At 42.0% G+C, this 12,656-nt stretch overlaps 1 protein-coding gene across 4 annotated transcripts in view; it reads right to left on the bottom strand.

Moving 5' to 3' along the window:
* LOC137105348 (disintegrin and metalloproteinase domain-containing protein 12-like) overlaps positions 1 to 12,656 on the bottom strand; it is a 62,816-nt gene that overhangs the window by 48,933 nt on the left and 1,227 nt on the right. For 2 of the 4 annotated variants that reach the window (XM_067487437.1, XM_067487438.1), the window contains exons 2-3: positions 4,316 to 4,437; positions 2,224 to 2,333 (exon numbers count right to left, since the gene is read on the bottom strand). In XM_067487437.1, coding sequence (XP_067343538.1) covers positions 2,224 to 2,333; positions 4,316 to 4,437 — 232 coding nt within the window. The remainder of the gene's footprint in view (positions 1 to 2,223; positions 2,334 to 4,315; positions 4,438 to 12,656) is intronic. The other 2 variants (XM_067487439.1, XM_067487440.1) reach the window with 1 other exon arrangement.

The following is a 12,656-nucleotide window of genomic DNA, read 5'->3' as shown; positions in this document are numbered from 1 at the left end:
ATGAGGCCAGTAGCTAATGAATTCTTTTGAGGGTTTGTCCGATGTACTATAAATGGATGGATGTTATGTGACAGCTCAGCACGCCACTCGGATTTGAAATATTAGAATTTGGGGATTTTTTGTAAGGATATGAATATAACTGACTGCATAAAACCTCTAGTTCAGTGTGTAGCTTACACAAAGGGTTTTTTCATTCCCTGAAGTTGTTGACTCTGCTTTCTACTAATAAACAGTTACAACAGAGATCAGGCTGAAGGTTAAACTTAAGACCTTCAAATGTCAAACTTCTAATGGAGAGGCAATGGGCCTCTCCAGAAAACAGAAAAAAAATAATTATTTCAAGCCGTTTGTGATAAAACGTTCATGAACCCAAGCATTCCTAGGCAACCTCTGCTTCTCTTCATTACACCGCCGGGGTGAAGGGTGAGGTCAGATACACACAGTGTGTTTAGCTCTCAATACAACAGAAATGAGTCCATTCAGCTGTGAAGCACATTTCACTCATGTTTTGTTGCAAAGTGATATTTTTTAAAAGAAACCTGATTCATTTAGTTTATTTCAAATCATTTCATTCTGGATGACCCCCCCGCAGATGCCAGCTTTGTTTGAACAACTGGATTTGATCAGTGGCACACAGCCAGGCTGCCAGCAGCCTCTGACAAGAACCTTCACTTAACGTCAGCACAGCAGGTTCAGTTCGGGCACTAGTGTGCTGATCCGCATGGCAAATTCTCTCAACATGTATCCTTATCAAATCCATGTCCTGTTTGTGATTCGTCTTGTCAAACACCCGGGACTTAAAGTAGCTGTTATTTTGATTTCTTGAAATACTATTTTGACTCCTCAGTGACGGGTGTGAGAATCAACAGATGATGAAAACTTGACCCCTGCCACTAATTGAGTCTTGTTCCTGAGTGTTGCTGCAAGTGTTGAGAGTAAATTTTGACAAATTCATATTTGGAATGCACAGAGGTTTGTTTGAGTAAAGTTTTTCCATCATGCTCAAGCTCATTAGCAAGATCTAGACTGCAGCGCTCCATCGTCTGTGTTTGTTCCTCTTGGCACAGGGTTTGAGCTCCACTGTGGACTTTACATTTAATGATGTTGGACAATGATGACAGCCGTGCTGGATGAGCATGGTGTGGGTGATACATGGAAATGTAAGGTGTTTTTCCACTGCAGCTGAGTTTAGTTCCCGTTTTGAAACAAAATGTTTCGCCTGTAAGACAACGTAATTCCTTGCCATAAATGGTTCTGGTAAAAATCTGACAATCTGCAAGCCAGCTTTGTAAAATCCCCACCTGTGCAAAGCAGAAATGTTATTCGACAGAAAGACTGAGTGCGATTTCCCATCTAAATATTTTAAAGGAGGTAAGCCATAGAATTGTGTGGTTGCTGGTGTTGAAAGCTTTGTCCCACAGTCTGCAGGTGGAATTTACATATATTAAATCTGGAAAACAAGTGAGATTCATGGCTGACTCTGACATAAAAACCCATCTGCTCTCTCTCTCTCTCTCTCTCTCTCCTGTCTGCGCTTCCCTCTCCCTCTTTCGAACACACAGACACTTCTGCTCGTTCCTGGCTGCTCATGTGTGGCAGCAGAGCTGGATGGAAAACATATTGCTCCATCAATCACGTCCCATTCTTCTCTGCAACTCACTCCACTCAGAGGCCGAATCAACAGTCAGTCCTTGTGTATAAAAATGCAAAGATGACAAACAGATTCAGAGCTACAACTCTGTCAAACTGTACCTATTCCAATAACCCGATCTCTTTAAAATGCTCCCCCTCTGTGCCAGCCCCTTGACGGACCCTGTGCTGACAGTATCTTGATACACAGAGAGCAGAGTGTGTGCTATGTTCAAACAATGCCTCCTTTTCCCCTGTGTTACATCAATAGATCAAATAAAAAGATAGAGGGAGAAGAACGAGAATGATGTCGCTTTTCATCAATGTCTGGCTGATGTATTCAGGAATTTCTGTCTTTTAAGTCTTTCTTTCAGCCGACGAACAATCTAAAGCGCAGAGAATGCGGCCATGTTTGCACTAGCGATGCAAGAGAGAAAGTCTTTCTGCCATCCCTTTCCCTGGCTGTTATGTGTGACACACAGCTTGGCTACAGCTCCGGTTGTAGCCTGTGGGCAGCACATATGTCACCCATTTGTACTCCAGAAAGCACTAAGTTCCAAGCGACTGCTGAGTATGAATGGAGGGAACACTTACTCGTTTTTCTCCAGAGCCAGGAGCAGCTTCTCACCTTCCACTTCAATCAGGAGCTTCAGTGACGCAGGGCGATTCTGAGGAGACACGAGTTGAGATGAGAAAATGTTGCTCTGGAGGAAAAAAAAAAAACTTTGTTCAGGTTAGCATGACTCAAATTTAAGCGTGGTAATAATATTTAAAAAGCTGCAAATAGTTCTTTACAGAACTTTATATCAATCCTATTGGAACTTTCACTGAGCCCCCGGCAGCATGAGAAAACATGCAAGACGACTGTTTTCAATTGATGAGAGCAGTCGGAAATCCTTATGAAGCTACGCTGTATCTCAGAAGAAAAAGGAGAGAGGATTAGCTTTATGTTTCCATTCCATTTGACATTAATCCCCGCAGAAAGCCACGAGCCTTCACACCCCTGAGTTACAACACAGAGAGGCCATGTGTCTCTGAGTCAAATGAAGTGGCACGAGTTGTACATCACTCGTGTCAGTTGTGTTGTGCAACAAAGGCAGCTGCATGTGCACAAGCGCACACACACACACACACACACACATACATACACACACAAAACCCCTTTCCTCCTTTGTATTGTGCTCTCAACCAGGTAAACACACAAACACACAGAGAAGATTCCACTGTTTCACATTCTCCATATCCCTGGGCAACCGCACACACACAAACACATTTCACACACATAGTTCAATCTGGGTCAGCTGTGGCAGGGAGGGCTGCTCTGGGTGAAGTCATCCTTAACCCCCCCACGAAGAAGAATGTCTAGTGGATCACAAGTGGATATGGAAACACAACACTTAAGGTTTTAGGTTGTATCATTGCACAACTCATGTGGGACTAAACTTCTTGCTGTTTTCTGTTGAGACAGCTTCTATAAGCACGACCTCCCTCACACTGCATGATATTCCTGACAACTGCCATTAATATCTTTAGGGAAAATAAACATTGTCACTGCATGTTTGGAGGTGTTATTAAAAAGGAGTAATATATATAAATTAGCACTTCATTTCACTTTTATTTAGAATATTTGGAGGTTCTAAGGCTTTGTTTTGTTTTTTTGGGGGTAATAAGATCCCAAAGAAACCTTGTGGCACCTAGTCTGCTTGTTAGGCCAGAACAAATTAATTCACAAATGAATTGACTCAATAACACAACCTGTTTTTTTTTTTTTGTTTTATTAAAGTCTGCCTGGCAGCCATATATTTTGTTTTTACAAAGTCTGGGACTGTAACAGCAAATAGAGCCAAGGATCCCGAATTTCAAACATTTCATTAATGTTCCATTGGGCCGTGTAGTGTTTTCTTCCTTTCTGAAACACTGTGCAGCTGTTTGTGTTTGCGTTCAATTCAGTACATTTCAAGGAGGCAATGAATGTTGTCTCTGCCTGACTATTAAAAAAATGTTTCTGCTATTTGATAGCGGTAGTAGAAGCGTGAGGTGGGATGACATGCAATAACAGCCCCCCTATCAGGAGTTAAAAAATGGAGGCTGCATTTCTGTGGCATGCACCTCGACTTTTGTGGGAAACTGGTCCTACATACCAACTTGACTCCGACTCATGGTCCTGCTATATGGAGCCAACATAATATACAACAAAATGAACAGTAAGATAGAAAGGCTGGAACGGAGCTCAACTATACAGCAACAATCAGGAACAATCATAATACAAATAAACCTAAGATTCATATTTTAATTTATGAGCAAAAAGCTAAACATCACCCTCCAACTTTTTTGAGATGTGTTGCTGCCATCAAATTTAAAATGAGCTAATATTTTCCATGAAATTGTTAAATCTCTCAATTCCAACATCTGATATGTTGTTTATGTTTTATTGTGAATAAAATATGGGCTGATGAGATTTGCAAATCGTTGCATTCGGTTGTGTTATGTTTTCACATCTTATATAGAAGTTTAAAAGTAAACCTTAAAATGATCCTCAGGAATCATCTGCGGGGAACCACGAACAGAACCGTCATATTTTAATGACACTTTGCTCAATAATGTAAATATATATTGACCAGTGTAGAACAGACAAACAATGTAAAGATCAAGCAGAAGAAAATCTATCTCTGCTACCATTCCTCACCTGGGATTTGAGGAGGCTGATCGTTTTCCAGTCCTGTCCAATCAGCTGAAGTGGTACTGTAGTCCCATAGTGCTTCTTCTTTGCTGTTGATCTGTCTTGAGCAGTTGTCCTCAAAAGACTCCCTGTAAAAGGAACATTGAAAATACCACTTTAATGAATGAATGCATAGGAAACGTCCCTTCAGGGGTCGCCACAGCGGAACATGTTCTGCATGTTGATTTGGCAGTTTTTACGCCGGATGCCTTTCCTGCAGCAACCCTCCCATTTTTATCAGGGCTCGGGACTGATACCAAGGGCTCAGCTGGTGGGGTGGGATTTGAACCCACTGCCTCCTGCATCCCAACCCAACGCTCTACCACTGAGCCACCAAGCTCATTTAAATAGTAAATTCCCTCATTTACTGTGCATCTTTACAATAACACTACAAAGACGGACTTGTGGACATAAACAATGGGCATTTCTACAAATAATAAGCTAACTTAATTAAATGGACAGTATTTGCAATTAAGCGTTTGAGATTTATTTATTTATTTGTCTCTGACAAAACACCATCTCCAGTACATGCCCTGCCCTTTTTGAACATTTCTTTTTAGAGGCTGTAAGTACAACTCCGTTTTCAAACTAAGCAATGAAAACTGTTGGCGGAGAACTGTGGTGGTGACCGTAACCACCCACTTTGCCCATCAAGCTGCATAAATGGCCACAGTTCTTCAGAAATGGAGAGTTGTGAGGCAAAAGGAGCTTGTGTTGCTGCAGCGATAACTCCTAACACAGGGCTAGTGTTCAGGATACAGCTCAGGGATTAGACGTAGCTTTGGGGCATTGTTCTCAGCATGCTTTTATCTCTTCTCTCTCTCTCTCTCTCTCTCTGTGTTTTGACAGGGTTTTAACTGAGCCTCTAAAAGCACCAATTGTTGAAGCTCTGCTGTGTTGCCAGTCATTTAAGAATAAATTTGTCCTCAAATCCAATTCTTTCTTGTCCAGTTGTGCTGTCGAAAAATGGAGTGCTGAAAAAAAATAAAATAAAATAAAAAAAAAGGTCACTATCCCAAGTAAAACTCCAACTGATAACTGAAACAGTAGCTGCCGTCTCTCTAAAGAACAAACAAAAAAAACCCCATGAGCCACTGGAGGACACTGCTAACAGGGTTCCTGCAGTAATCAGCCCCCCGCAGCGGGAAGCTATTTCAGAGCTTGGGTCTCTTGCTAAAACAGCAGGGGTTATTAGCACCATTTGTTTCAGAGCAAACATCTTGTTTGCTTGTTTTTTTGCTTTCTTCCACTGATGCTCTGTCGAGCATTTCCAAACAGCAGGGAAACAGATTTAGTTAGAGGGTGATGAAGTCAGTGAAAAATTGAGAAGTTATGCGTGTGGTCTAAACATAATTTATATGTTTTGAAGTTGAAACTTTGTTTCTTGTTAATTTTGAAGTGCATTTCAAACACAAACAAACACAAAACACACTGGCCATATAATATGATTAGCAGCAGATTCAGGCCTCTTACCGAGGTTTACATCCCTTCTTTCCCTCTACACATGACTCACGCAGCTAAATTGCTGAGACTGCTTATTATCCAGCATTAATAATACGGGTCAGGCACAGAACTCCCCAGCTGAGCTTTGTTCTGGTTTTCCTCTGAGGAAACACCACTCTGGAGATCATCACAAAGCCGCTCCAGCTGATAGCGAAAAGCCAGAGGTGACCAGCTCAGCAGTCCTCATCCAGCCCCAGCCCGATGATGAGAAGCAGGATCTGGCAAGGACGTGAGCGGCATCACACACACACACCAGTGGGAGAAGCATCCCATCTTCATTAGTCCTAGAAAACCACACCGGCTGGAGGAGGTGGGCACACTGAGATAGGGAAGGCATTACAACTTTGGAGAAAAGTGCCAATGAGGGAGAAAGAGAGGGGAGTTTCAACAGGCAAAGGTGAAGACCAAGCCATGCTTAGCCAGCTTATAAGGATATCACACACTCACACGGGACGGCCATCGCCTTTTCTGTGGCATGCTCCACATCAACTTTGATGTCAGGGAACCTCATCTTCCAAGTCTCTGAGTGAATCACCATTTTGTTATTATTGCATGCTATGAGATTTACTTCCCACTTGGAAATAGCATTATATTAGTGGAAATGGTCTGCAGGCTCATTTCTTTTCCACAGGTTTGGGAGAGACATTTGGTAAAGTTAAAGTGTGCCACTGGTGCGATGTGTGAAGTGCGTAAGTGGCTTTTGTTAACTAAAATGTTGTAAGCCACCAGGAGCATTAAGGGAGCGGTAAAAGTCGCACCAGAACCCGAAGCCTTATTTATACGTTCAATAAAGGAGAGAGTAAACAGAGGTCTTAATAAAGCACAGTTCTGGCCATGATCAGCTCCCTTTATGCTCCAGTGCACACAAGGAGAGCTTGTACCATTTATATTGCCTCAATAAAGTCAATGCTAGGTGGGAGGATTTCATGTCCGTATATGAGGGAATGAGGCAGTGTGCGTTTGTTCATCTGTGGGTGACTGAAATGTGATACAGACTTATGGCTGAAGGAAGCAATACATTTGGCTTTCCATAGCAGCATTGTTAGGACAAAATAACCAAAACCCATTATGTCCTCCGTCTACACATGTAGCACAGGAATGCAGTGTTTTACACGCTGCAAGTCTGTATGTGCCGTGTATGTCAATGAACCGCAGTCTGGGGACAAAGCACAAATCGATCTGCATTGAGAAGATTTCTCCTGCACAAAATCATTTTGAGTTTTTTGATTTTCCTAAAACTTTTGATTAGGCCATTGAGAGATAAGGTTAGGAGCAACCTGTCGGCCAATATATAACTGGCTCCTGGTTTGTAAACCTTTGAAAATAAAGCTTGTCCATCATCTGCGCTTGAAAAAGTTACATTTCTGTTTTTTGCTTGCGTTTACTCATCTAACTCAACTCACCTACCCCTGCCTAATGGTTCAGGTAACAGTTCCTGGTAGTACTTCACAGTGAACCATTACCTGGTCTTATCAGCATCCCCACACTAATCCCTTTTCCACAGCCACACACTCATCCGCCAAAACAAATCAACAAATGCTCTGCTTTATTAAACCCCTGAGCCTGCTTTTTTCAACCAACCGCAACTCACGCCTTGACAGGGAATCATGAAATAATGCATTCATAACAGTCTTCCCTTTTCCAACACAAATGGCAAGCTGCTCTGTTCGTCTGGACATTTGATGAGGCCGTGGACCTCTACATGTGCACAGGTCCTCGCTGAGATGGGATACAGGCTACACATGTGTGTCCACATCAATGAAGAGCACTCCTAATCACAGTCACTCTTGCCTGATGGCTGGTACTGGAAAAGCACACAAGGACACACTCCAAAGTCACTCTGACAGCAATTTTCTGCGATCTTGAAAAAAATATGTCAGATCGAAAATGAAAAAACAACGCTTTTGGCAGCTTGAAGGAGACTCTTTGACATTCCAAATCCCTTGAAAGGTACAAAACAAGTGCGGGGGAGACACACTTGAGATGATTCCAGCATTGTTTGACATGTGTGGACATTGTTTAGTCGCTATTAAAACCTCGAGGAGGAAATGGGCTTGAAATAAGAGCATGTGGAATTAATTAGGGCAGAGTGTTTAAATAGGCCAGATTCAAGCAGAACTGAGACAACAAAGACAAATAAGGTATAAAAAAAAAAACAACAGTTTTCCCTTGTTCCATATTAAAGCATGTTTTTGATAGAGCAAATGTAATAAAATAATCACTTTTTCTGCATCCTGGGCATGTAGCTCCACACCCATTTGTATCCAGTCGTAGTGGATGTCTTTAATCAGAGCACTGACAGGGTTGACATGATCCAGCAAAGTTTCTGAGCCAAACGTTGGTGATGACATCAGCCCACGGGGGGAAACTTGGAAAATGTTTATGACTATTGTTCGTTCAATAAACGGTGATTGACAGGCATATCACAAACTCAATTTATCCCCAGTCTGAGCTAATTCAAAGCGAATGGTGATTGAGAATAGAATGATGAATGATACATTGGGAGGACGATCCATCAGGCAGCCGCTGTTTCATAAGTGACTTGTTGGAAAATGCAACAAACTCCACTGACTTCCCTGATCTGCCTCATCTTCATGTTTTGTCTCGATGAATTCTTCATTCTAGAAAAAACTTCCAAAAAGCCGGTCTTAATTTTTTCTGCTGATCACCCAGAGCGAACTAAAGTTGCTCCCTCTGATATTTTACTCAAGTCATAGAGCAGGGTTCATCTGCATTACAGAGCAAAGTTGAAAAGTGCCTGGTAATCTTGGCTTGATGCCACAGTAAGCATCTGACCTGGTTGGGGGACATTGTGTCAACACCCTTAGGGTTGCAATAGGAAAAGGAGACGACGAACATCATGGTAATAGGAATCCCAAAAAAGCATTAAAAAACAAACAAAAAAAAAGGTTTACCTAAATTAAATCTAACAGGGAGCAATGTGCCAAAAGTCAGAGCAATAAGAGCTGTTAATGGTTGGATTTATTAGCAGATGAGGCTTTTTTTTTTTTAGAACACATTTAGCGTCATAATCAAACCATTTAAAACTAGGCTCCCTCTACTGGTAAATAACTCTAGTGCTCTGGCTCCCTCCCTTTACCTCCACCTCGATTCCTGAACTCCTTTACTGTCACACAGGCCTGATGTCAGCACATAATTACTCTATGGGAAATAGAGGGTCCTGCAGCAAAAAATACCCCTTGGCTCAGCAGGAGGTTAAAGTCATCTTAGAAACCTGTGCCATTGTGCCCCTGGCGGGTGACACCGCTATGCCACCCCTCAGTTTGTAGTGGCAACGTTGTCATTACATCAGTAGAGACAAAAACCAATATTTCTTCTATTTGTTCTTTCACTGTCTCCATCAACTCAATTTATTGTTTAGTTTATCTTCAGAAGATTGAAAGATCAAAATTAATGTTTGGCAAACATACAGAAAAATTATTTTGCGCTCAGGCTTTATTTGTGGTCTTCAATTACTTATTCCTGCTTTCAATTTAATGGCTTGTGTAACGCATTCGTGCGCACTAGCTGTTGTTTTCCCTCCACCAAGCTTCCTCACCATTTTTTCCTCCCTGCTTCCTCACTGATTTGTCTTTGTCCTTTTTGTAAACTGGATCTCCTTGGTTTATTGCCTGGCAATTCAACAGAAAACAAGCGATTTTAAGACATCTGCGTGAGCTCCCAATATTTTATCATATAAAATAAAGAGCTTCTATTTTAGGTCAGCCCATCCTAAAACTTCAGATCTCAATCTTGGATCTGTCACCGTTCTACTTGAAACCTTTATCAATGTGCAGCCATTCAATGTGCTGCTTGCTCTGCTTCACTTAAAAATACATCACAGGTCTGCCTGTGGAACAGAACTCGGGCAGGCAAAGCAACTGGCAGCAGTGGAACTTCATTTAGGCCAATTTGTTAGAATCTCACCTCAGGTATGAGATGACCTGTCTTGTTCCTGTTAACACATCTGCCTATTAGGAAACATAATTTGGACTTGTCCCTACTCATTGCGGAACAGAAGGTGAATTCTGGGCAGATAATTTATCTGGAGCGAAGAAAGTTCTTTTAGAGCTCAGTGGATGACGAGCGTACAGTCACATCAAATCTAGTCTACCTCCAAAAGCTTCCACATCGCCTAAGCCACCTAAAGGACAACATAACATCTAAGGACTTGGTGGAGACTAAACCATCTAAAGAGCTAAACGATAGTAAGCGATAAAGTGTTAATAAATATGTGTCCAAACGACTGCTAATATTGCTCACACCTCCAACCAATTAGACTAGGTGGTCATGAATGATACACATTTTAGGTTAACAGCTTCCAAATGGCCTAATTGTGGACAGAGGGGAATCTAGGTTAAAGGGACCCTGAGAAATCTGTACAACATAGGGTTAATAAAATGACACACACATTTAAAGAAGTATTTAAACATACAAGTATTTTTAAAAATTAGCCAAAAGGACCATAATATAAGCTCTTTAAATATATCTAATACATCTAATTGGAATGTAGGCCTTATTGGGCCAGTGATTTCATACACTCGCGCCAGACTCCAGACCTGACATCCTGACGCCCTCTTTATGATCTCAGGTAACTAAGCATGCAACCCTCTCCAAGACCCTCCACACCTGGACATGATGTACTCAAATGTGACCACAACCTGATCCACCTCCTACCTGTGTAAGAGCCCCTGGTTCAAAGGCAGCCCCTTAGGAGGACTGGTTCTGTTCTGGGGGAGGAGCTCGACCCTCTGCATGTTGTGGCTGAGAGGAGAATGTTGTCCAAACTCCTCTCAATCCTGGACAATCCCTCCCACCCACTCCACTGTGTGCTGGCTGCACAGAGGAGCACTTTCAGCCAGAGACTGATCACAGTCAAGTGCTCCACAGAACATCAGAGGAGATCCTGTCTCCCAGTAGCCATTAAACTGTTCAACCCATCTCCATATGGATAATTTGTATTACTTTTATTTCATTTATTTTTAGTCCTCCAAGTGGGTTTTTTCTTACGTATTGCTCATTAGTTTGTATTTGTGTATTGTCTTGTTTCGGTGGAATTTCTTACTTTTCAGCTGCAGAGCAGCTGTAACAAGGCAACACAATTTCCCTATGGGATCAGTTGTTGAATGTTGAATCTTCCTGTCGTAAGCACCTTTCTACGTCTGCTGTAAAAAAGGTCTATAATGGTCTTTTCATCTTGTCGTGGAGTTGTTTTTCTAGCCAACAAAATCTAACAAAATGAAATGACCAGACCGGTTTTATAAACTGTCAGTGACATGTTGCTTCATACGGATTGGGTGGAAGTTGAACTAACCCAGACAAATTTAACAGTGACAGGAGATGTCTGAGCCAACTGGGCTCTCCAACCAGACGAGAGAGAAGACGCTCGGGGAGAGGAGTTGCTGAGATCGCCTCTGACCCGCCTGGGTGTGAAAGTCCAATGAAAATGTCCAGAGGCAGCATCGAGTTTCGGCTTGTGTTTTAAACGTTTGTTAGGAGGGTCAAATGAGTCCAAGAAGCCTCGAAGAAATTAATGCAACACATGTAGGGTCAAGCCACATGAGCACAGTCCAGCTATTTTCCCCTCCTATATGAATATCCCCTCTGCGGAACAGCAACTGGTTGATCAATCTGCATTAATGGACAACCATACATTGGCCAACTTTTCTTAAAAGCCTCTGGGGTCTTAAATATCCTGAACAGCTCATCTGGAAGATCGGACTCCATTCATACTGAAAAGATACTAAATGTCTCCGACTTGAGATAGGTCACACCATGGTGATAATGTCTCCCAGGGGGAGGACGCTGTTTGCTAAAGGAATGTTTTACTACAGTCCAAAAATATATTCTCAGCTCAACTTTGATTTGTCTGAAAATGCAGCACGCAAGCTGCATGCAGTGCTGGAGGCAGAGACAGTACAGCTGGCACTACGTGTGTCAAGCATCGTTGGAAATCATTCACAAGTGATCCCTAGCCAGGACAGAAACATGCACGAGACAGACGGGGGGCGAGGGGGGGGGAGGAGTAACTCGACAAGAAAGCTTAAGGAGCGGTATCATGGAATATTTATGCAAACATGACATGGCATGGAGATTAACTGCCCCATCTTTTCTGTTCAGTCTTGGATTCTTGGCAGCACACACGCAACTGCACAACCCGGAGATAAAGCAGAGGCTTGTAAAATGGGTCACTAATGATTTCCACTCACCAACATGAAGTAAAAGCTGCAACTCATTATTTTCATTAAGCAAACTGTTGTTTTTGTAAATGTAGCTGCGTAAATCTGCAACTCCAAGAGTAATATCTTTAAATTATCGGATGTCTGCTCAACAATCCAAAACCATATAAATCTGAAATGATGTAAAACAGACAAAAACAGTAAATCATCACATTTAAGGAACTGAAAATAGTAACTCTTGGGCTTTTTTTTTTTTTTAAATTAGGAATTATCAAAATTTTTTAAACGTTTCCCTCCATTCATTTATCCCAGTTACTTCAAATTACCCTCAAGCAGGTAAATATCCTGCCAATGCACACGAGCTCTGTATTTCCCACCCACACCCACAAAACGAACAGGCTATGATGGTTTTCAACGGGTTGGAAAGAACACATGGAAAAATGCATCAAGGCAAACGTCTGATGATTATGATGAACTGTTGATGAATAAATGAACAGCTTCCTCATGCTTCAGTCCAAGTTTCACACATTTGCCCTTGCTGGTAATTAATTCCCAGGATTCCACAGTAAATGTCATGACTGTGCTTAGATGTTAAGGTTTTCTATAGGTGCCGACGCTCAAGTGCA

Source organism: Channa argus, chromosome 20 (genome assembly GCF_033026475.1).
Source record: "Channa argus isolate prfri chromosome 20, Channa argus male v1.0, whole genome shotgun sequence".
Lineage (NCBI taxonomy): Eukaryota > Metazoa > Chordata > Actinopteri > Anabantiformes > Channidae > Channa > Channa argus.
This window is presented reverse-complemented; position numbering and strand designations above follow the sequence as displayed.